Consider the following 25,765-nt stretch of genomic DNA (forward strand, 5'->3'; position numbering starts at 1 on the left):
CCCCCGGCTTGTTTCTGTTCTTGAGGCCCACGTGCTTCTGGAATGTATGTGCAGTGCTTTCGAGAAAACCTGAGCGGCTGGGGCTGTGGTTCGGGGCCCGGAACAATGCTGCTCCTCTTGGGACAAGTGTCCTGAAGGAAACGTGCCCAGCGGTGGCCCCTGCCAGCACCATGCACACACAGATGGAGCTGACCCCATCACCTGAGGTTCTGTGCGGCCAGGTGGAACCTTGGTTGCCAGTAACGTAAACCTCGGCTCAGCCCAGCTCCGTAAACACTGGTCCGGTGACTGAGATGTCCAGGGTCCAAGTACGTTTGGGGTCCAGTTTGACCAGGGCTCTCTCTTGATCTCAGGCCTCCTTTCCCCCTGCGGCTGACATTGTACTTAGAGTGGCAGCGAATGGCCACTTCGCTCCTAAAACTCAAGTCCATCCACAGCGTCCGCATGGAGCAAGTGTCTTCCACATTAGTCCCCGCAAAGGCCTTGCATATCGTTGGCCTAGAAGGCTGGTAGGCTTGTCCCTAAACCAGTCACCAAGGGGGAAGGTACAGGGGAGGGGGCAGCAAATGAGATGTGCTAATTAGCACCGGCTATTCAGCCTCCCCTCCTGGAGCTGGGGTGTAGCCAGCTCCCCAGAAGCATATGGGGCTGTGTAGGGAAGGGCTACTGCGACCCCAAGCAGGGAGAATGGATTCGGGGCGGGGGGTGGGGACCCAAACCCCAAGTTCCTGTCTCTGACTGCAGGGCCGCTCAGTTTAAAGTGCTTCCCAGCAAACTTCCACGTGTCCTACAGATTTGTTGGCCTCTTTCAAGTGCAAATGCTTGTTTTTCAGCTCTAACATTTTCTGGTTCTCTTCCACTGATCAGTTGAGCCTGCACACCACGCAAGCATCCATCTCTTCCTTTGCCAAGTGCAGGAGGATGTTTGCTCTCTCTGCAGAGGGCTTGCTGAGGTCTGGGTGTACCCAGAGATTTAATAGGAATTTTAAATGTTAAGTCACATTCCAGGAAGGAAGGAAGAGCTGTTCGTTCAAATAAGAAAGATAAATGTCTAGGCTGCCTTCCCGTTTATTCCATCGGAGGCCCTGAATTTAAATGTTACAAGAAGGAAGGACTTTGCACCAATTTTGTGTAGCAGGATTCAGCTCGCCACTGACTCGTGTCAGTTTATATGAGCCAGCTCTAAGGATGAGTCAAATCATTCTTGCAGCAGAAAAACAAGGCGTTTGCCAGGTCAGGAGTGCACACCTGCCTTGGGCAGGGTCGGGCCCAGCCACCCCTCAAACACATTCCTAAACACATAGCAAATGCTCCCAGTTCACCGCAAAGGAGCAACAACATCAACAATGCAAAGAGCATTCAGACCTATGTTTTCTTCTAGATTTTGCCTTTCTTGTAGACCCTGTGAACATTTACTAGTCTGCATTTTGAAACAGTAATTTCAATTATTTGGTTCCAATGCCAGCCATTGAAATACTATATTACTAAGTAGTCATCTGTTCTAGTGGAATCATTGGTGTGACCCTGGAGATCTGGGTCAAGTCTGCCATTCTTTTAAAATGTTTTAGTTCAGCCCAGCTGGCGTGGCTCCATGGTTGAGCACTGACCAGGAGGTCACAGTTCAATTCCCATTCAGGGCACATGCATGGGTTTCAGGCTCAATCCCCAGTAGGGGGTGTGCAGCGGGCAGCTGATGGATGTTTCTCTCATTGATGTTTATCTCTCTCCCTTCCTCTCTAAAATCAATAAAAACATATTTTTAAATGTTTTAAACTCCTTTAAAAAATCCACAGGCCATGTGCATTCTAGTCTCTCTTCTTAATGCACAATAGCCAGAAGAATCCACTCCTCTCTCTTGAACATATTTCCTAGCAGAGATTGAGACATTTCATTCCCAGGAAGATGGAATAACTTCAAAATTCACCTATGTTGTACCAAGACTCCATTTGTGAATTCCAAAGCTCCCTGTTGGGGTCCCAGTTACATTTCACATTTACATTTCATTTGAGAACCTGTGTACCCCAGCTCTGTGCTATTGAGACTCCTAGGGGGCTGAATGCTACTCAGCTCAGAAAGTTAAACACCAGTCAGAACACAACTGAGCCTCAGTCAAGGCCAAACAAGAGTTTGGGGGAAGAAACCAGAAACACACCACATCCGACTTAAAGCGCAGTTCACGGGCAGTTCAGTCCTGCCAGCATCGGAAAAAGAGGTTCTGATTAAACATTCTTTGGGAAGCGACATCCAATGAGGAGACTGGGAGAAGTTGCCAGACTACAACTGACCTACATATTTTTGCCAAAGAAGAGATTTGGGGATTTTGACTCTGAGAGCTTAGATTTGAGCCTCAACCTTGATTTAACCGCGAGGGAGAATCGGGGTCTGGACAGTTCTTTTCCCAGGGCAACTGAGGAGAAGGGGAGCAGAAGGGAGATAGCAGCTAGATGGGGAGGTGCCTGAAGGCAACACCCCTAGCTTCCTCCTTCCCTCCCGCCCGCCCTCCTGCTGGTTTACCGCACTGCCTGTGTAGAGTGCCCTCTTGTGTCCACAGAGGGTAAGACTAATTTCCCAGCAGACATTCTCTGACAGCGTCCATGAAATGCCTAATGGCACCTTTTTACCACACTTGCTTCAGAGGCCGTACCTAAAATTCGGGCACTGGTGGGCTAGGAGTCCAGATTGTTCTCAGGTACCAAAAACGAAGCAAAAGAGGAAGAGCCGGTCGCTGGCTCCCAGATTTCCTAAGGAAACAATGAAATAGCAAAGACGATGATTAATAATAACAATAACTTGATTGGCTAATATTGCCCCAGCATTTTCCTGAAAGTACTGAGCTAATTTAACGGCTCTGATCTTGTGAGAAGGAAATCTGAAGTCACTAAATCCCAGGGATTCTCGTTACCTCACCATTTGAAGCGCAATTTTAATCCTTTGCACTGCCAGCTATTACAAAGAATGTTTGTTTGCCCTTCTGCTTTCTACAAGCTTTTAAATCCTAAGGAAGTGTTTTGTCTAGCATTAGTTCCCCCAATCCGGGAGGCAGAGCCACAAAACCAGCGTTTAATGTCATTAAGCAGCCCCTCCAGCACGGGCCTGGGCCCAGTTGTACCATCTGAGAAGCGGTGCACTCGCACCACACCGGGTCCTTACAACGCACTTCTGGGGACCGGTTTTGGGAGCCCCCTTGTCTGTGAGCTCTGCTCCCTGCAGCTCAGCGGGGCTTCTGATGCTACCACGAAATTCAAGTTTCACAGGAAAAACGGCCCCACACAGTGTTTAGAGAATAAATACATTCTAAAGCAAATGTGTCTGTCGGAGAAAGTATGTGCATTTCTGGCGCACACACACACACACATATTTCAGAGCCATGGCTGTAACGATAACCAAAAAAAAATTTCCTACAGAAGTAAGTGTGAAAAGTCTTCTTGTCAAACACAGAAAACTATCCTATTTTTAACGTCAGATATGTCAGTTGGAATTCTATTTACCTATTCCTAGTCTTTGAGAGAACACACTTTCTGGAAATTGCCATGCTTATGTAGCAAGCCAGCCAAGAATGTCATTACCCCTGGACAATGCCTGACACACAGTAGGCACTCAATAAGTACAGGGAAGAGAGCAGATCTGAACCAGTGATCCACTCCAATGCCCCTAGAAAAGTCTGGAGTCTAAATGACTTGTGCAGAGTAACCCAGAGAAGATGGGGAGAGCACAGAGCCGCCGAAGCTGCATCAGGGAGCAGACTGGCCTTGCGTCAGGCCCCATGTCCCCCTGGCTGTCTAAGCTGGGCGCGCTTCTAACCATCCGGTTACCTTGCTTTCTCCGCAGGTACACGGGCTAGTCACCAGGCCTCCCCTGGAGTTGTCATAGGATTGAGGAAGTTAATATTTGCAAAGCACTTGGAATAACGCCTGGCACTTTGCTTGGATCAGGTTCCAATCAGGAGTCAGTAACCAACCTCAGAGTAATGGGGAAGCTTTATAAATGTATATGGGGAAGCTTTATGTCTATATAAATCTATATTTTATATATATACTAGAGGCCCAGTGCACAAAATTCGTGCACTCAGGGGGGGGGGGGTCCCTCAGCCCGGCCTGTGCCCTCTCCCAGTCCAGGAGCCCTTGGGGGATGTCCACCTGACGCCTGGCAGTCGGACATCCTTAGCGCTGCCGTGGAGGCGGGAGAGGCTCGCCAGCCATGAGTCCGGCTCAGGCCTTCTGGCTGAGAGGCGCTCCCCCTGTGGGAGTGCATTGACCACCAGGGGGCAGCTTCTGCATTGAGCATCTGCCCCTTGGTGGTCAGTGCGTGTCATAGCGACTGGTCGTTCTGCCGTTTGGTCAATTTGCATATTAGCCTTTTATTATATAGGCTATACATAAAATTTTATATAGTACATTTATATATTTATATACTGAAGTAGTCATTAGTAACAGGGGATTAGCTACTGAAGTGTACAGGAGTAACAGATACAGGGACAGCTGAGCCTGTACCCAGAGCCGAGGCAGAGTTCCCAAGGGACGAGTTTGGGAGCGCCTCCCCTCCCCCACTCCTGTCCCCAAGGCTGAGATTCTGCCCTTGTGGGAAGGATGTGGCTGTGTCCCAGGAGAGGATAAGCAGCTGGTGAGCAAGAAGCCACCCCCAGGGCACCGGAGAGCCAGGGAGCTACCCCAGAGGAGCCGGCCCATCCCAGCTGCAGGATGCCCCTGGCCGCACTGGGTGCCACTGGTACCTGCAGGAAACCACCTGTGGAATTATCTAGGGAGCCGGCAGGGGGAAGCTGCTGCTGGGGTGAGGGCCTCTGGGGGTCCCACACCCCAACCACGTGCTGCAGGAGCAGGAACACAGGGACACAGACGAAACCAGGAAGAAGCCCCTTGCTCCTGAGTGTCCCTCGCTGACAAGCCGGGGCCAAGGGAGTCTCCTGGGCCCAGCGCCAGGACCGCAAGCAGGCCGTGAAGGTGGGTTTGGAACCAAGAAGAAGGCGTTGGTCACTGGCACACTGTCAGAAAGCGCAGCAGCAATGGTTGACAATGAATGGGCTCTATGCAGCCTATAGGAGTCTCCACGTCCGTCTTGCTCATCTGGGAATGGCGTGCGCCCTGTGAGGAGGCCTACCTGGTGTCCAAGGGCCCAGACTCAGGAAGGTGCGTGCGTTTCAGGTTTTGCCTCATCCTCCCCGCTCCCCCGCGACCCCACCCCCGTTACCAAGCACCTCTGTGCTTCAGTAAACCAGGATAATAGTGCCCGGCTGTGTGGCTCGGCGATTGAGCATCAACCCGTGAACCAGGAGGTCACCAGTCGATTCCTCGTGAGGGCATCTGCCCAGGATGCGGGCTTGATCTCCAGTCGGGGGCATGCAGGAGGCAAGCTGATCGATGTTTCTCTCTCATCAATGTTTCTGTCTCTCCTTCTCCCTTCCTCTCTCTCTAAAACCAATAAAATACATCTTTTAAAATGAGGATAATAATAACTCACCTACCTAATAGAGTTGGTGTATTAAATAAATTAATGCATAAAGGGCTTGGTTTTTACTAGGCAGACGCTTAGAACAGCAAACAAAATAAGTTTCTAATATTACACTGAAACCAGAAATGTAAGTGCGAGCTAATAGGATAGACTGTTTAAGTGACAGACGGGAGGCAGCCTTCCTTTAGTATCATCCTCCCGTCAATTCCCGTGGCTCCGTTCCCGCTGGGATTGACAGCTCCTATGTGCTCTTCTTCATCCACCGCCCCAATTAGGAGAGGCAGTGATGTTGCTCAGATTAAATCACCCAATAAAGCAATGGTTCTTGGCTGGAGGTAATAGATTTTGTGTCCACCCCTCACCCCCCGTGACATTTGGAAAAGTCTGGAAACATTTTATCACAATTGGGGCGGGGGGTACTGGCTTGCTGCTCAACACCCTCCAGTGCACAGCACGGCCACCCAAAATAAGGAACTATCCAGGCCCAAAGGTTAGTGGTGTCGCTGCTGAAAACCCTGACCGCAGGGAGCAAGGGAGTGGAGAAAGGGGCAGAGGGTGGACGAACAAGGACACGTGGCCTTTCCCCCCACGACGCTGGCTTCTTGGTGGGTTCAGCTCAGGTTACCAGGTCCAGACTGCCCAACCCCCAGCAAGGGTCTAAACTAGGGGTGGGCAAACTTTTTAATCAGGGGGCCACAATAAGTTCTTAAACTGGACCGGGGGGCCGGAACAAAAGCATGGATGGAGTGTTTGTGTGAACTAATATAAATTCAAAGTAAACATCATTACATAAAAGGGTACGGTCTTTTTTTTTTTTATTTCAATAGTTTTATTCATTTCAAACATTTGAACAAGAAGAATGTAAACACTAATTATTATAATTTGAAACTTCAAAAAATGGAGGAATCATAGCACAATAACATACCTTATATTGAAGATGGCAAAGGCAAAATAAAATTGCCTAACAAAGGAAAGGTACAAAAGCCTTTCAAATTAAACTTAAATATAATAAAATAATTTAAAACTAAAACAAATAGAAAAGAACAAAATGTGTAAACAGTAAATTAAACATTTTTCTTTAGTGCAACTTCCAAATTATGCCCGGGACGTAGATGTAGATGGCAATGTAGACTGGGTTGAAAGGTTTTTGGTCTTTAAAACATCAACTTCAGTGGGAACAGTGTTGTTGGTCTCCTTTTTAGCTAATGCTCTGATACTGTGCTCTCCAGGGGTGTGTCTCCCTACATCACCACGATAACGTGTCTCCGCATTCCCAGGGTGATGTCGGGGGACCCGTCCGCAGGCATTACCAGGAGCCCCTGGAAGACTGAGAGCTTGTTCCTTCTACTGAATGGGGATATAAATCCGCCCACTCAGAAGAAGGAGCTGCGGCCGTGTTTCCCGACGTTGCCATGTTAACACTGCTGCTGGTGAAGGAGCCGAGGGGAGAGCAAGAGAACCCTCCGCTCTTTCGGCTCCGCGTGCCGGATAGAACAGCCGAACGGGCCGGATCCGGCCCGCGGGCCGTAGTTTGCCCACGGCTGGTCTAAACCAAGGCGGGGAATCTTTTTCCTGCCAGGGGCCATTTGGATATATACTAGTATAACACCATTTTCGGGCCGTACAAAATTATCAGCTTAGAAATTAGCCTGCTCTGTTGGGTCAAACATTTCATTCACTCACCCTGAATGCCTTGGCAGGCCCAGACCCATGACTTCTCGGGCCTCGTAGGGCCCGCGGGCAGGACGGTCCCCACTGCTGGTCTAAGGGACAGTCTCTCCTGTCCTTGGGCTCTTTGAACCATTCCCATAGAAGCCGAGTCCCCACACCTTCCAACCTGAGGAACTAGGGGCTGAGTTCCTGAAAGAGCTGCTCTGGAAACAGAATGTCCAACGTTTTAAGAAATCTGGGCAGAAGGAAGCAATGTTTGCCTTTTTCCCACATTAGCAAATACACTACCTTTTCCTTCCCATAATGTGCTCTCTGTTTAAAACGAGTTTCTCTTCTAAGCGTCAGGCCCCCAATTTCATTCCCGTAACTGAGCAACTTGTTTCTAAGGTAAGGAGGGCTTTGGGGTAAAAGAAGGGAAAGTCTGAGAAGCATCATAAGATGAAAAGTTGTTCAATAAACAAATAGGGCAGAATGCTGACATGACTCGATTTGTTTTAGCCGCAGCCAGCAGACAGGGTGCACATGGCTTGTTAACCGTTTCTCATGCCTTGCAAATGAAATGCCATACTTGTGTTATTTTACTGTGGTGTTTTACTTCTTGGCTGTACCGAAGTTGTGCATGTAGTATGATCATGTTCTTTTTAGCATTATTATTATCTTTTAAAGTGTACGGCTACCTGGGGCCGCAACATGCGAACAATGGGAAAGTGGTTTTTCTGTAACAAAGCGAACCATGTGTCTCCCTCATGACACTGACGAGACTCAGGTGGAACCGGCCCTGCTGAGCTGCCCTACCAACCAGATTCCGTGAAGACGAAGTCCGAAAACAGCTGGACACCAATTCCTTTCGGTTAGCTCTCGGTGACGCTGCCTTTTTTGGCTGTGCTGCACGCCTCAAATCCTGCACGCTCACTGGGCCCTCAACAGAGATCCACTCAGCCACCCTTCACCGACTAGTCAGCGATTTGCTGGCAGTTTTCAGGGGGAGTTCTGGCATCCGGAGAAATGACCTTATTTTCCACAGTTAGAAAGTCCCTCGTTAACGTGGGAAAACACACATGTAAATCATTTGAAAAAAACTTTCCATTTGCCATAGGAGAAGCTCTTTCCCTTCCCTTTGCTAGGTTCCTACTTTCTACTTGGTATCCAACCTCCCACCAAATGCAGACTAAAGTTCTTCAAAGGGATTGCAGGCATTACCATCCTTTGCAAGGCAACCTTACATTCACATGAATGCCAGCATTCTTCCCTTTCCGGGACAATCTGCATATTCAACACGGTATTTAAATCAAAATGTTTTCTATGAACAACTTCTCCGGTAAAGCCAAATGGACTATATGCTCACAGTCAGGTATAGCTGGGAAATAATGGTGCTGTGTTGAACCAGAGACTGGAAAGTGAATCGACAATTTTTTCAATGTCAGTGCTTGCTGAGAAAGCAATAGGTTTCGGTCTGTGAATGAGAAAAAATAAATAAATTTGCATCAGCAATCCTGGCAGGAGCCTATGGCGGGGAGAGGCCAGGCTGCTTCTTCCTTCTCAGAAGTCAGGGAGTATCTGCCAGCGACCTCTCTGGGATCTGGTGATCCACGTCTCTGACTTTCTTTAAACAGCTTGACAAGCTATGGAATGGCTGTAGCCACTGCTAATAGTGACTGTAGCCATGATCACAGTACTAAGGTGGCCCACTTGGTTGTGAGAGTATAAACTCTGCCAGGTGGGAAGTCAGTTCCCACACCCTGAAGACTGCTACCAGATACAGTTTCTGCAATAACTGGGTGGGGGTGAGGGGGCTAACTGTTCAGAAGTTTACTGAAAGCCTGCTGTATACCAGTACAGGGAGACAGAGTCCCTGTCGAGTTGGAGACAGACATGTCATCCAATACTTAATACTTTTTGCTCAAAAACTTTAAATATTAAACAAATTCACATTTTACCTCCACTCCCTCCCTCTAGCTTATCCTATTGTCAGGGACGCTGTGTCATCCTGCAGAAATCAGATTATGGGGCTAAAATGCGGGGAAGGGGGAGCCCAGGTGGAGGGTGGAGGCTGTCGTTATTTTACAGCCTTAGCTTTGCTAAAGCTCGTTGTCTTGATCTTTAAGGACTTGAAAGGAGAGCTGCAGTATGTTGTTGTCTGAAACTAAAAAGCATAATGAACACGAGGAAATGAAATATATGAAAATACTTTACAAACTGCAACATAAGGCAATACTGAAACAAAACGGCTTAAAAATATACACAAAACGAATCCTTCAGTGGGTCCCTATGGCCAGCCGTAGGCTCTCCATGATATAACTAACCAGTTTTAAGTGGGGCAAACCAGTGTTCAACAGAGATTACCTGGAAGAGCGTCATCAATGATCTTTTTTTATATGAGCAATCCCTAATATCCGACTTACCATTAAGAATTTCTATTGTGTCCCCTGATTCAACTACTATATAAACTCCCGAAAAGTAATGATACTGAATCACTCTTTATAAAGCATGCTTTCCTATTATTAATCTTTATTTTTTCCAGGAAGAACAATGGGTTATGATGAGTTACCAACTCTTTCATGTTTGTAGGGTCTGGTATTAGGAAAAATGTGTTTTCATGTGAAATTACCCTAAACCCCACGGAACCACGTCTAAATAATGTATGGTTCATGTTTCTCCAACAGTCTGAATTTGACTTTGACTCCTGATGAACACGATGAAATAAAAAATATGAAGATACTTTATAAACTGCAACATAACGCGATATCAAAACAAAAACACTTAAAAATCAGCTGCACCACAGCCCAGTAGTTATTCCAAAAACTCTCTTCCTAAAAAGGCTAGATGTGCTAAATAGCCTATCCCTGAAACCACCTGATACCAAGAAATGAAGGCTGTTGACTGAATCACCCATGATTAACCTTCAAGATGTTTCCTTTCCAGATAAATGTTTATTAGGTATAAATTAGCATCACACATTTATTAGTAGTATCATATTTTCTTATATGAATCAGCGATTCAGAATGTCCTAGCTCAAGCAGTACTAATAATGCCCTCATTGGAAGTTCTCAAAAGTCACTGTGGTCTTTGATTTTCGGGATGCCTGGATTCTCTATAATAGTATTTTTCAAAAGGAACTGCGCATTTTATATATTCTACAAGGGAATGTCACCCATGACTCTTCAGTTAAATATTCAGTTTTTAGCCAAATAAACCACCTATTTTAAAAGGCTTCCTGTAATTGGTTTCATTATTTCATACATTACCTACACAGGAAAGCAATTTTGTAAGCAGAAATAGATAACCCACACAAACTGGCAAGCTTTCAAATACTAAAGGGCGCCAAGGCTTAAGAATAAGTATAGTAATAGAAAATGTCACTTTTTATGGAAAAGTTTTACTTTATTTTGTAAAAAGTAATGTTTTGAATAGTTACTTTACTCTCTCAAAACAATGCAACGACAAGGAGAAGCACTGAGGAGAAAGTACCCGCTTTGTGAACTTGTTAACACACTGACGCAGGCACACTGCTCACGGAAGCAGCCACATGCGACGCAATCTTGCAAAACACGACATGGATGAGTAAACGCACACGACTGAACAGCTGTGAAGAAGAGGATTAATCAAAAGATTCTGCTTAAAAACATTAAATTCTAGTTATGTGGATCTTTTGTGCATAAAGATCATATTGTATAATCAGAATGACTCTTCAATGGTCAGTTCTGGAAAACAAAACTTAACTTCAGTTAGAAAGTTAAACTGTTAACTTCTCTTTTTCAAAGCATTTTCAAAAAAATATGCCATATAGTTCTTATTCCAAGAAGCCTTCCTGTGATGTACAAATACATCTGCTGATGGAAAAAAGTGAAAAAAGCCAACCTAGATCCTGGCTGGGTAGCTAGATTGGTGAGAGCGTTGTCCTGATACACCACGGCTGCGGGTCTGATCCCATCAGGGCACATACAGGATAACTAATGAAAGCATAAATAAGCGGAACAACAAATGGACGTGTGTGTGTGTGTGTGTGTGTGTGTGTGTGTTTGTGTGTGTGTCTAAATTTAAAAAAGTAAATAAATAAAAAGAAAAGCCAATCTGGAAAACACAACAGTTTAATTAAGTGAACGTCAAAGTGTGGTCTCTATCTTTAGACCCTCCCCGTCTTTCTTCTCATGTTGCCTTTGAGACTGAGAGTAACTTGGGGCGAGTTCCCCTGATCTGCGTTCTCTCCGCCCCTCTCGCTGGTCCAAGGCAGGAGGATCTCAGCCAGACTCACTCCTACCCCTGGGCTGCTATGACAAACATTACAAAGTGCCTACAGCCCACAATTATTTCAGCAACAACGTAAACGTCTCTAGTGATGATGTTGCTGTACTGGTTTGTCGCCCTAATACCAACCAACCATTAAAAAAAATTAAAAACCGGAAATTCAAACTGTCTGTAGACAAGTAATCATTTAAAAGTTGGGAAAATGAGAAGTAACTGTAGTCCCAACCACCTAAAGTCTCCCCTCCTCCACTCTTATGTCACAGTTTCTTTTCCCCGTAATTATCCTGAATGCAAGCATGACGCTGTCACCTCTAGAGCATCGACAGTGTCACTTGTGTATCACCGGGTTGGCAGCCTGGGAGGCCAACAGGGTGTCTGGAGCCCAGTGCTCCCTTCAATCGGTCTTGCCCTGCCTGTTCTCAGTCCGCACATCCAAGGTGGGCGCTTGGGGTGGTGGCGGGGCCCCCGGGGGGCTGGCTGCCGGGCAGGTGGGCGGGGGAGGCCCCGTGGCACACAGTGGAGTCCGCTTCAGCTTTATCACCCGGGGTGGGGTGGCCTTCTTGTCGCACAGCAGAACCTTGGCTGGAGGGGGGGGTGTGGCCCCATTTTCAGGACCCCCGGGCCCATGGGATGGGGAGTGCCCAGGCACCTCAGTGCCCACCAGGGACAGGGCCTTAGACAGTGCAGAGTGCTGAGCTGGCATTCCGCCTGGAGACGGGGACACCCGGACTGAAGCCGAGTTCTTGACCTTGATTTGGGTGCTGGTGGAAGGGCCCGAAAACCTGACAGGTTTAGGACCAGCCTTACAGTCCACGCCTTCCTCCCCTTCATCCAACGCCATCAGCCTCCTGCAAACACAGAAGCATGCCCGTCAGCACATACACGGTCAGCAGCTAATGAAACCAGCTCCGAAATTCGCCTCTAAGGTGAACCGAAAGGTTTCCATCAAGAATGTGAGCCAAGAGGTGGATGCGTATCAATCTGCCTCATTTCTCATGGTCAGTAAGTACATCGGCAAGTTTATAAGAGATTGTTTCAACTTGAATGGGAACCCCTTTAAAAATCACATATAATACGAACAAGTTACGATGTGGAAATGAGATGTTATGTGAGAATTACACAACATATCTCTCTGCTCCCAAGAACCCTGACGCGATCCAGGGGACAGCCAGACACATCCCGAGTGTTTTCCCAGGCTTCCTGAGGAAGAAGAGCGTTTCCAGCCCACTAGACTCCAGACCAAGGTTTCTCAGTCTTGGCACTATTGTCACTTTGGGTCGGCTAGCTCTTTTGCTATGGGGGCTGCCCCGTGCATTCTAGAACATTTAATGGCAATCCTGGCTTCTACCCATTCGATGACAGTAGCATTCCCCGCTCGCTCCACAGTGTGACACCCCAAAATGTCTCCACACCTTGCTTAACACCCCGGGGGACAAAATCACCCCCCGCTGAGAACCGCGGCTCACAATGAAATGGTGTTTGCAAGCTATAGGCTCAGTGGGCAAAATAAATAATGATAACAAAATGAGAGCCTTTAGGGAAATCATCTGTTTTAACAAGAGATAATTACTAAACTCTGAATAAATGCGGCATTTCTGAGGAAGATCCAGAGGGTACAAGTAAGAGAGCGTTCTAGAATTCCACAGAGGCTTTGAATCAAGTTCCAGAGCAGAAATCAGAACATCTGCAAGCCATGAATAATTCCCAGACGATAACAAAGATGATTTTTAAATGTATTTAAAGCACAGCGAACAGATGTGGAGTGAGTTTAATGCTAATAATTTTAAAGAACACAAGAAAATACCATTAACTTAAAATGCTATGTGTGGCATTGAGAAGAAGAAAGGAATTCAGAATAAGTCACAGGAAATTTCAAATGTTAAATTTAACAAATACATTTTTTTACTATTACCAATAAAGCCTGGATTTCACTTCTGTGCGGAAAACTACTTACCACTGTCTCCACTAGTATTATTAAAATCACACTCTCCCCAAAAGAACATACCCTAACTCCATTTTAGAGAATTATTTGTACCTTTTACATAGTTTTGGTAAATTTGCATTTATCGAGATTTATATTTCGGTGGTAAGGCAGAATAGTCATCTACGTGATTAACAGGCTTTTAGTAAGGTCAAGAACTGTTATTCATTTCCCCAATAAAGTCAGGAAAAATCTAGGTCCCAGATTAAAAAACAAACATCAAAAAACATCAACAGCCGAAACCGGTTTGGCTCAGTGGATAGAGCGTCAGCCTGTGGACTGAAAGGTCCCGGGTTCGATTCTGGTCAAGGGCATGTACCTTGGTTGCGGGCACATCCTCAGTGGGAGGTGTGCAGGAGGCAGCTGATCGATGTTTCTCTCTCATCGATGTTTCTGGCTCTCTATCCCTCTCCCTTCCTCTCTGTGAAATATCAATAAAATACATTTAAAAAAATAAAACATCAACAGAGCAGAGTTCACCTCTTCCGAATCGGGGCCATGTGGCGCAGGCTCCCCAACAAAGGCCGCTCCTCCAAGGTCCAGCATTCTATCAGCTCGTGCGGCACCCGCCAGTAGCTGACGCCTGGAAGAGAAAGGCACCATTAAGAGAGCCTCTGTCCACTGCACACGGTCAGGAGCACTGTTTCCCAGAAGATGAGCCAGGGAGAGCGTCCAAGCTTCATGCCTCATTTCTTTCCCTCCTAAGAAATCAATTATTTGCTTAAATTTCCCTTTAGTTTACTATAGTTTCATTTTTCATTCATAAATCTACCTGGGCTAATTTTGATAAATGATGTGAGGTCAAAGATGTTTTTCGCTCAAACAAACTTCTCAATTACATATTAAATAGCCTATCATTTTTTTCACTGATATTTAGTCAATCAACTCTGTGACTTCCTTATTACATCATATTTTTATTCTTATAACTTTATTGGGGTTTACTCTTGCTCTCTGCATCTATTCTTATACCAGGAACACATGGTTTTTATTATTATCTACATCATGTTTTGTTTTTGTTTTTTTAAATATGTTTTTATTGATTTCTGAGAGAAGAAGGGAGAGGGAGAGATAGAAACATCAATGATGAGAGAGAATCATCGATCGGCTGCCTCCTGCATGCCCCCCACTGGAGATTGAGCCCACAACTCAGAATCAAACTGGGGACCTCTTAGTTCATGGGTCAGCATTCAACTGCTGAGCCATGCCGACCAGACTACAGCTTGTTTTATTATCAAACAGTTAGACTCATCCCTCTAATAACCTCTACTTCCCAAAATGTTCTTGGTTATTTTTCGTTTAACCTTTCAAAGGAATTTTAGAATCATTTCAAGATTCCCAAAGAGTCCTGTTGATATTTTGGTAGGAATTGTGTTAAACTTACAATATAATCTCAGAAGAACTGACATCTTTATAATATTCAGATTTTCCTTTCAGGACCATGGCATGTCTCACCATAGCCTTCATGTCTTCATTTTATATGGATGGATGGGTGGCTAAATACATTCTAGCAGCTTTCTTCATAAAACACTCAAGCATTTCTTGGTAGGGCAATCCTAGTTATTTTTGTTTTATTTATTGCTATCGTGAATGGGATTTCCCCTATAATTTCTAATTAATTTATCATACATAAGCTGCTCTTTGTTTACATATATTGTATACAGCTAATTTAGTCTACTAAACTCATCACTTAAAATACCATTAGTAGATTCTTCTGAGTTTTCTAGAAATACATATTGTTCACAAATAACAATAAATGTCTTCTTCCTTCCAACTGGCCTTTCTCTTACTTTTGCTTCCTGACTTGGGGCTTTCCACAGACCTTCCAGAACTTTGTTCAGTAACAGTGATGCTCCACTACACACTCTCTAAAAAGCTAAAGGCAGTTACTCGCTTTGTTAAAGTCGGGGATCGCCGCTCTCTGCTCCAGCTTCCGAAGTCAGCAGAGAAAGAAGCCCGCCAGGCCCTCCGGAGCCTCCTGGGCAGCCCGCCAGGCCCGGGGCACAGAAGGACACAGGACACCATGGGTTTGTCCCTCAACTTTAAGCCCAAGTGTCTCCAAGTCAGTTAAATCTGAAAGAATAAGCTAAAAGAGAATAGCACTCCTTTCATTCTACTTTATCCTGTCTGCTAGAGGGGTATGGAAAGAAAATAAAAAGGAAGAAAAGTGAGGGGAGCAAAGATGAGGAAAGAAGAGGTTGGTACTGGCACCCGTCTAAAGGAGGAACAGCTGATGTAGTTTTTAAAAGCCTCTTCCGCTCTTTTTATTCCATTTTTATAATGACTTGCAATCTCTGTTTCTATCTGCTTTCAAGATTATTTGAGGACTAAGATGTGTGCTATTTATCTTTGGGCCCATTTTTAGGATTTAGTATAATGGTTGCACTTCACACTCAATAAATGCTTACTAATTAGGGGGAAAACATCTTGGGCATAGAACAGTTAATCATCTGTGGTCCTTAAGCAAGTGGCATGGCCTCTCTGAGACTCAGTTTCCTCACCAATAAAATGGGAAAGAGCATAGGAAGTTGTTTTAGGATTAAATAGCATTATTATTATCAATTCTCATATCAGCAGCTTGGTAAAAATGGCCAAATTTCAAAGTGTGTATTTAAAGATTATTTTCATTGTTTTATAAGGGCTCTTTAGGCATCTTACCAGCGTTATTTTCATTTCCTCTGTCTCTTTTTTTTTATGCTTATACATTTTATGCTTAACTTAGAGATACACTTCCTAGGACAATGTTAGGTACATAGTAGGTGCTAAGTAACCTCTTGTTTATTTGAACTAAATAAGCATACTTAATAGAAGCATATTTTCGGTTACTGAATTATAAATTATTAACCATAACTAGCAACTCACAAGGTTTAAAGATTTGTAAGTAAATTATCTCATTGTTAATGACAATAACAGGAAGTGACAAATACCTAGGCCCACACAAAAAAATACTTTCTCAAAAAAAGAAATGCATATCTAAGCTTACTTTATCTTACTAAGGATCCATCCCCCTCTGCCATAAAAAGAACTGGACTGTACCTTTTCCTTCCCAGGCATCAAAGGCATCCATCATTTTCTTCAGTTCTGCTGCTGAATAATAGCTCCAAATGTACTGAACATTATTTCCCGCCTCTCTAGAAAGATTGCAAAAGGTAATGAAAATATACCACCTAGGTATGCATGTGTGTGTGTGTGTGTGTGTGTGTGTACAGCTAACAGACAGTAAGTGCTTGTTCATTAAGGAAAAAGTTTGTTCTGTGACTATTAAGCACATATATAATTCTATATACTATATGAGTATTATATACTAGATCAGCCGTGGGCAAACTACGGCCCCCGGGCCGGATCCGGCCCATTTGGCTGTTCTATCCGGCCCGCGGAGCCGAAAGAGCGGAGGGTTCTCTTGCTCTCCCCTCCGCTCCTTCACCAGCAGCAGTGTTAACATGGCAACGTCGGGAAACACAGCCGCAGCTCCTTCTTCTGAGTGGATGGATTTATATCCGCCCATTCAGTAGAAGGAACAACCTCTCAATCTTCCAGAGGCTCCTTGTAATGCCCGCGGACGCGTCCCCCGACATCACCCTGGGAATGCGTAGACACCTTATCGTGGTGATGTAGGGAGACACGCCCCTGGAGAGCACAGGATCAGAGCATTAGCTAAAAAGGAGACCAACAACACTGTTCCCACTGAAGTGGATGTTGTAAAGACCAAAAACCTTTCAACCCAGTCTACATTGCCATCTACATCTACTTCCCGGGCATAATTTGGAAGTTGCACTAAAGAAAATGTTTAATTTACTGTTTACACATTTTGTTCTTTTCTATTTGTTTTAGTTTTAAATTATTTTATTATATTTAAGTTTAATTTGAAAGGCTTTTGTACCTTTCCTTTGTTAGGCAATTTTATTTTGCCTTTGCCATCTTCAATATAAGGTATGTTATTGTGCTATGATTCCTCCATTTTTTGAAGTTTCAAATTATAATAAGTAGTGTTTACATTCTTCTTGTTAAAATGTTTGAAATGAATAAAACTATTGAAATAAAAAAAAAAGACCGTACCCTTTTATGTAATGATGTTTACTTTGAATTTATATTAGTTCACACAAACACTCCATCCATGCTTTTGTTCCGGCCCTCCGGTCCAGTTTAAGAACCCATTGTGGCCCTCGAGTCAAAAAGTTTGCCCACGCCTGTACTAGATGAATATACTAACCCACATTTGATCTCTTTTACAGTAGTAAAGTATTTGTTAATTTTACTATACATAGACCGTGCAGACAAATCAACAAGTCTTTAAAATAACTTTTCTGAAAATCACCTAACTCCAATAACGTTAGAAAAGTCTCAACTCTGACTAAAACTTTATTAAGTAACACTGAAGCTCCACTACATGCTTTCTAAAAAGTTAAAGGCAGCTGCACGCTTTGGACTTTCCTAGCTCTTTGCCAGGCAGTTATATATATCTCATATAGAAACATCTCTGCCTATAAAGAATTCAGAAAATGGTGACATATTTAACCATCTAAAAACAAACTCATGCCGGTCATGCATTTGTCACTAATATGTGCCCTAATTCAATATCCCACAGAACTTTTTTTAAAATTGCTAAGTGAGTTGACCAGTGCAAATGAGATTACAGGGAAAATATTAAGAGAATAACCCTTAAGAATTGAACATGTTCAAGTCATAGAATTTTAAGGCTGGAAGGGACCAGGAAAGTCTCTCATCATTTCTCAGAGCAGGACACCAATGCACAGGCCAGTCGGGGGTCACTCAATGGGCCTACTGGCTCCCTGGCCAGGGCTTCTGCCCCGAGGCTATGATTGAGACACCTAGGCATGTGGCTTTGCTTTTCTTTCTTCCTTTCCTTTTTTCATAAAGTCACACAGAGAATTCTGCTGTCCACGTCCAGCTGAGATCCACAGTACTAGACCACACAGATAGCCCACAGCTTATTTGTGAAATGGTCTTAATTACAACTTCTGTCTCGACAGCCTGAAAGGCTCACTCTGCGTGTTGAGAGCCGCTGATGGCCTTTTCTGGTCAACCACATATTCCATTCAGTAACACCTCTTAGAAAAGATCAAGACTTAATTTTGTTCCTTTTCATTTTTAAATATGGACATACCTTTTAAAAATGCTTTTACTGTGAATTCTTCCTCCCAGCTGCTTATCAATAGCATCTGTTCCGTCTGTTTTTGTGGCATATACACCAATAATTCTACTCTCACAGCTTGCACCGGATGTGTTAAGATAGTGGAGAACCCAAACTGTTGGTTTGGTGCAAACTAAACCATACGAATCACAGAAGTCTGTTAAAGCCTGGAGCAAAAAAAAAAAAAAAAAAATTATATATATATAACAATTTGAATTTAATTCTGTAGAGTAATTTTTTAATTTAAAAAATTAATTTGCTGCTACTTTCATGTAAAGCTGAAATTTCAGCTGGTCATAACACACACACACACAAAAAAAGATTATTCCTAGCCTTTATGCCTTTAAGAATCAAACATGCATGTGTTGAACTTGGGGTGAGGGGCAAATCCCAAAAAAAGCATCACCCAAAAACCCAACAGCTTCTCATCTAGAGAACCCTTTTCCTGATGGAAATTACATTTTATTCCTCCTTCTTTAACTTCACTACCAGCATCACTTTTAATTTTTAAATCTTCACATAATAACTAAAAGTAGACCTTTTTACTTCTCCCTTTAATTCCCCCCAAACCTCCCACTTGACTCAATCTTCCTTTTATCTCTCTACTGACCCTCCCATGATTGATGCTTATTTTAAAATCCAAATTCAATCATGGATTAATCGGATTTTAACTTGCTCTTTTGCACTGAAAGGTATGAATATATGAACTCAATACAGACTGTCTGAACTCACTTGGCACTTATCTACCTGTTCATTCATCCACTTGAATATTAAGTAGCTACTACGTGCTGAGCACTGTCTAAGGTCCTGGAGATATAATGTTAAGCAAGACAGGGTCCTGGCCCTCCTAGAGTTTATGGCTGATGCAGAAGATAGACATTAAATAAGCCAGCAGCACACAATGTGGTAAGTGCCACGAGGTGAGCCTGTGCGGTGCTGGGGGCACAGAGAAGGAAGGCTTTGCCCAGCGGGGTGGCAAGGGCCAAGCCGGGCAGAAATGGCATCATTATTGCTGTGAGCGCCCTGAGGACAATCACTTTTCTCTGTTATAGCCCAAGTGCCTGGAAGAGTGCCTGAAACACTGCCTGACACAAAGGAGATGCTTAATATGTACTAACTCAGTGAATGGAAACAGGACCCTGCCAGGTCTTGCATTGCCGTCTAATATTGCTGTCAACTCCTGTATTGGTTTTTAACTTCACTTGCACATCTATGAGAATTCCCAACTATATTATAAACTGTTCGAGGGCAAGAACCATATGTTGTATTTCTTTCTGTCCCACACAATCTCTAGAACAGTGCTCCCTATGCCTAAAACATTTGAAATAAATGTGTTGGTGAGCAGAGTGAATGTATGCATGCTATGTCCTTTTTGCATACAAACCAGGAACAAGACTACAGAGTTGAGACTTCAAAAGATGAATGTTAACCCACCCCAACCTTCTAGTCAAGTTTTTTTAGGCTCATTCTGCAAATGTGGCAAAAAGCATCAAAAAACTAACAACTCAATTTATAAGGAACTTCAGTAGCAGAACCCATACAATCATGCAAAATCCTGAAGGGGATCTGGAACCAAGTGAACTTTCTCGATGCTGCTCTCCTAATAGCCATGCATCAGATTGCTGTCCTAAACATTGTATCCAAATCAGAATTCATATTAATTCAGATCCGTTTTCACTATTAACAATTATCTAGGTAAAAGACCTTCCTTAGGTGTCCAAATGTGCTAATTAATAGAAACATAATATTTATCAATAAAGCAAAAGCAGATAATTAAGTAATAAAGATCTTTAAAATGTAATTTAAAATAGAAGCATCTTTTAAAAAATTTACTGATCTCAAAATGAATTAATCAAACAGATGTTCTAACTTAGTAACAAACTTTATACTCATTAAATCGGGTCAGAAATTTTATACAATCTTTTATATATTATGACCATTCTTTAAAAAAAAAAACATTTCAGTAAACAAAATACCACCATACCCTCACTACTACAGTATTGCTCTTAATTCAAAAAGACCTTCAAGAGAAGAAGAGTTCTATAAAATAGCCATCAAAAAGTATTAAATCTTCAATGAAAAACAAAGGCTCCATAAACCTTTGAGTGATGTAATGCATTTTCCCAAAATAGAATTTTGGCCTTAAAAAGTGACTAGTAGTCATTAAGAAATGTCTTCAAAATTATAAAAAAGTAAAACTGCCTCATGTTAGGTTTATGTGACAGCACAGGCTATGCAAAATAACACACATTGCTTTGTGCAGAATAAATAGATATATGTGTATATATATATGTGTGTACATATATATTTTTTAAAACTTAAGAAAATGCCAAGACCTTTTTAAGTTCTATATTTGACCTTAAAGAATATGTCTCCATTTCATTGGCCAAGTGGTCAGACAGGCTGTATGGATAAGGGATGCCAAAGTAATCGGCCTCTTCCTGTAGAGCGACTCGGGTTTGCTCCTCTGTGGGAATGTGAACTTCTCCATGGAGATAATCCAAAAGGTATTTAAACAGGTGTCCATCACGGTCAATAACACAGGCCCCTAGAAAAGATTCCGTTCCAAAGTCATTGCACAGATACATATGACCATTGACAACATTTCCTCATGTCAAACTAAGGTCAGAGGGAGGTAGGAATGTCTCTCACAAGAAAGTTCACATCTAGTTTCAAATAGGTTTAGCCAAATGTGGTGATCCTCTGCACTCTCACCCTCCATATAGGAAAATGCATGCTCTGAGCTCCATTTGGAATTCTGGGTGCAATGACCATAATCCCACTAAAGCCCCTGCAAAAGCTGTGGAGACCTCAGACTGCTGGCAGAAATGGAAAGTTACCCCTAACTTCAGGCCAGCTGGGCCGGAAAGGCCTGTGAGTCTCTCTCTAATGAGGGCTTGCAGGGGCCAGTTACTATGTCCAGTGTTTGTGTTGATCTGCAGCGCTGCCATATAAACCCAGGGTTCCCAGCTCCAGCCTTCCATGTGTTTGGATTTATCAGATTAGTCCCTCTGTACGGTGAAAATCTAAACTTCAAAAAGCAAATGCGACCGGCTGGCGTGGCTCAGAAGTTGAACGTCAACCTATGAACCAGGAGATCACAGTTTGATTCCCCATCAGGGCACATGCCCAGGTTGCAGGCTCAATCCCCAGTAGGGGGCGTGCAGGAGGCAGCTGATCAATGATTCTCATCATTGATGCTTCTATCACTGATGCTCTCTCTCCCTCTCCCTTCCTCTCTGAAATCAATAAAATAAAATAAAATTTTTAAAAAATGCTCTGCTGGTACTACTTTATGATAAAAGGCTTTTCTTGGGCAACTTAGCAGAATTTTTTAAAAAAACAACAGTTCTGTGTGAGTTACTCAGTAATTCCTTTTCTCCCTTGATTAGTTTAGAAAAGAAGGGATTAAGGAGGTAAAACTTGGAGACAGAAAAAAAACTCAATCTCTGCTTATCATCTTCCACCAGCAACCTTTCTGTCCAGATGGACAACGAGCCCTGGGCACCAGCCATCGGTGACTCTGCCATGCTTTCCACTGTCATTCCGCTGGCAAAGCCATCTCTCCGACCCAGGGTGGACTAACAGCCCCTCATGCCCACGACCCCACAAGCCCTCTCTTCTAGCACAGAAGCAAGAAAGGGTACCAGGAGCCCGGGGACCTCTGGGACATGCAAATCCCACCTACTCCAGGTGACAAGTTTAATACTAACTCTACACTAACAATGATGCCCTGTCAGCTACGAGGGCAACAGCTTTTCCAGAAATACATACTTTTTAACTTGAAAAACACAGAGAGAAGCTAATACTTTTAATTGGCCTCAATACCTTTACCCATGGAATTTCATGAACGTAACAACTTTCAAAATATAATCCCCATAAATCAAGTCATGACTGGCCTTTACACACTCTCACTGTTTTGTCAATTTTCAGCGAAAGCATCACAGATTCTAGGAACTGGTATTTAACTTCTCCGTGTATTTAATAAATCTCCATACAGTCCTAATGATCTCACTAATTAGTAAAGTAATCTAATCTATGTCATTGTAATTAGGAAAATCAAAGGGAATTTAAACTAGACTCCTATTTTAATGAATATGCATGATCATGCTTACAGATGGTAGATATTTACCTGACTCATCTGTTTTTAGAGGAAAACGACCACTGAACATGGAAGCCAACATGGAGTCTTTAAATCGGCACAAGGACTCACGCCTGGCTGTGTAAACACAGCCACCCACGTTCAGTCGCAGAATATCTAACATCTCTTCTTCCTTGTGATCTTCCATTGCTCCCGCTGACACTGAGCTGGTGCCTTGAAATGCTTTCAGAAACTGCAAACAACGGTGGTCCCGGTCCCCTCTGTGAAAACAAAGGACAATCACCACTGACATTTTCAAAAATAGATAATAAAATAAATACATTTTACTATGATTTCAAATAAATTCCTCAGCATTGGCAATACTGAATTGAAGGACTTTATACAATATGAAAGAAGTCTGAGATATGCTGAGAATCTGGAAAATTCTGGCTCAGAGGACTTGTAAATAATAATAAATATTATTATTGTAAATATTACCAATGAAATCATAGCTGTGGAGGTGACAGTTTACATAATTAAACAACATAATGCACTGTCATATAAAAAGCAAGGGTGAGGTATGCTTCTGATCCTCAATATTCACGTATCTTTTTAAAACACAGTAAGTCTGGCCATAGCTGGTTTGGCTCAGTGGATAGAGCATCGGCCTGTGGACTGAAGGGTCCCAGGTTCGATTCTGGCCAAGGGCACATGCCCAGGGTTGCGGGCTCGATCCCCAGTAGGGGGCATGCAGGAGGCAGCCGATCAATGATTCCCTCTCATCATTGATGTTTCTATCTCTCCTTCTCCCTTCCTCTCTGAAATCAATAAAAATATATCAAAAAATAATAAAATAAAATAAAATAAAATAAGATACAGTAAGTCTGAGGGGGCCGTCTAGACTGCAGAGGACACAGTGGACATGAAATGAGGCTGCGAAGCTCTACCGGCACTAGCTCGGGGCCTCAGGCAATACTGGTCTTCCTCTGCCTGTATCCTTCCTCTTCTATAGAATGGAGGTAGGGACGGTGCCTTCCTCCAAGGATTAGCAGAGGAATAAGTGACAAGCATGTGATAAGCATATAGAACAGTCTCTGGCTCAATGTTAGTACTTAATAAATGATAAATATTACCTATAATGATATACATTTTACCATAAGGTGTATACTAGGGACTTGATATTGGCTCTGCAGATTTAAGGAAACAAAAGGACAGAAATGATTAACAATAGTAATTGTAATTCTTAAATTGTGTAACTAAGGAAGAAATAATTTATCAACTGAGATCAGAATTCCATGTCTGCCAGTAGCTAGACTGGTCCAGAAGAACAAATAGCATCTCTAAATCATCTGACTTCTGCCTGACTGGCATGGCTCAGTGGTTGAGCATCAACCTATGAACCAGGAGGTCACGGTTCGATCCCGGGTTGCAGGCTCCATCCCCAGTGCAGAGCATGCAGGAGGCAACGGATCAATGATTCTCTCTCATCATTGATGTTTCTATCTCTCCCTCGTCCTTCCTCTCTGAAATCAATAAAAATATATTTTAAAAAATAAAAAATAAATCACCTAACTTCTGCACTCTGAAATGGCCGAAGCTTTATGCACATGCCATAGCAAGGGTAACATGGCTGCCAAGAGGCTTGACTACATCCATGGCAATTCACTTTACCACGTGATCAATCACGATCCTTTCGTAGATATTCCCATGTATCCACTCTCCAATGAAAGGGGGGCAGGAGACAACCAAGTGTGTCAAACGCGGTCAGTGGACAGAAACCATCATGGACCAATGGTCCAGCCTTCAAAAGCCACCTATGGGTGTGACTTCTTGCACTACCTGTGGGTCCTGGGAGCAGCCCCCCAGTGATCCAGGTGAGAGAGCCACCTTGGAGGCTGGGATGGCGCTGGTTCATGCTGCCCGTTACCAGCCCCCTGGAAGCCCATCTATTCTTCAAAGCCCCAGGCAAACCTCACTGCCTACACAACCTTCCCAATCACCCCCAAGTTAGAACCGGGGCACAGTTCTCCAAATAACCTTTGCACCCCTGTCTACGTTTTACCTCACTTACTTGATCCCTAGTTTGGGGGACTATACGCCCCTAGAAAGCAGGGCCTGTGTCACTCTTAATAATTCCCATTTACTGAGTGCTTACTGTGTGCCAGCCACTGCGGGAGACACCGACAGGCCTTACCTAATTCACAGGAAAGCCCTGTTGGATGGGGCTCACTGTGCCTCTGGACAGACGAGGACACTGGGGAAAGCAGTGGAGGGATGTGTGCAGGGTCCGCACTAAGGCTGCCCTGTGTGTGGTAAGTGGTGGGGACAGCCCCCATCCAGGTCCCAGGACCAACCCCCCAGTTCTGCCTGCTGCACCCACACTGCCTCCTCAGCACAGCTTCGCCCCAAGGCTGCTGGCCCGGGCCCTGGCTCTGTGCACCCCGGGAGCACAGCAGCCCCCTGAGTGCTAGGAGGAGATACCCCGGCCTCAGGCAGGCTCTCCTAGGCAGAGGGCCATCACCATTTCACGTCCAGTCACGGTGCCCGTCCTCGAATGCACCCGCTAGGCTCCCTGCTGTGGCGGAAGTGCCCTGCCCTCCGGAGAAGTGTTCCCCCAAGTGCGGACCTGGGACCACCTGTATCTAAACCATCGGCATCGCCTGCTGAAATGCGGGTTCCCGGGCCGCGGCACAGAGTGCGGACCAGAAAGTCGGAGGAGGGTGGGAGTCCGCCCGCGGACCCACTTTAAGAAGCGCTGCTCGAGGGGTTCGCACTTCTCCCACCAGGTGGGAAGGATGAAAGGGGCCGGGACACCAGGAAGCCCGCCGGGGTCTCCCCGCGGCCCGGCTATCACAGATTCAACTCCAAGCCTGGGCCCACGGCCCAGGCCTCCCGTGTGATCAGCGCGGCCCGGGCCCTTTCTCGGGGCGCCCCGCCGCCTCCCGGGTCCGCGGCCCACCCGGTGCCCAGATCCTCCGCACGGGCGAGGCCGGGTAGGCGGCCTCCCCGACTGACCTGCGGCCCGCGCGGCCCTCGGCGCGGCCGCGGGACACTGCGGGGCCCCACTCGGAAGGGAGAGCCTCCTCCGATGCTCGGCAACTCCAGGAGCAGCGCGGCCCTAGTGGCGCCCCCGTGCGGCCCCGCCCGGCAGCGGCGCCCGGGACACCTCCAC

At 44.6% G+C, this 25,765-nt stretch overlaps 1 protein-coding gene across 3 annotated transcripts; it reads right to left on the reverse strand.

The window, feature by feature from the left end:
- Positions 1-10,051: 10,051 nt before the first annotated feature.
- KCTD18 (potassium channel tetramerization domain containing 18) lies at positions 10,052-25,765 on the reverse strand. 3 transcript variants are annotated; one of them, XM_080670949.1, is made up of 8 exons: positions 25,609-25,740; positions 23,727-23,780; positions 22,645-22,874; positions 20,849-21,060; positions 18,486-18,679; positions 16,397-16,491; positions 13,844-13,946; positions 10,503-12,230 (listed from the first exon to the last, which is right to left on the reverse strand). In XM_080670949.1, exons 3-8 carry the CDS (start codon positions 22,799-22,801, stop codon positions 11,777-11,779), a joined length of 1,215 nt encoding a protein of 404 aa, XP_080527075.1. In that variant the 5' UTR covers positions 22,802-22,874; positions 23,727-23,780; positions 25,609-25,740; the 3' UTR covers positions 10,503-11,776. The 3 variants fall into 3 exon arrangements, with proteins under 3 accessions (XP_080527074.1, XP_080527075.1, XP_080527076.1); XM_080670948.1 differs by lacking the exon at positions 23,727-23,780 and having other exon boundaries at positions 10,052-12,230; positions 25,609-25,765; XM_080670950.1 differs by lacking the exons at positions 23,727-23,780; positions 25,609-25,740 and adding an exon at positions 24,433-24,484.

This window comes from Plecotus auritus (genome assembly GCF_963455305.1).
Source record: "Plecotus auritus genome assembly, chromosome: 5".
In the NCBI taxonomy this organism is placed as follows: domain Eukaryota; kingdom Metazoa; phylum Chordata; class Mammalia; order Chiroptera; family Vespertilionidae; genus Plecotus; species Plecotus auritus.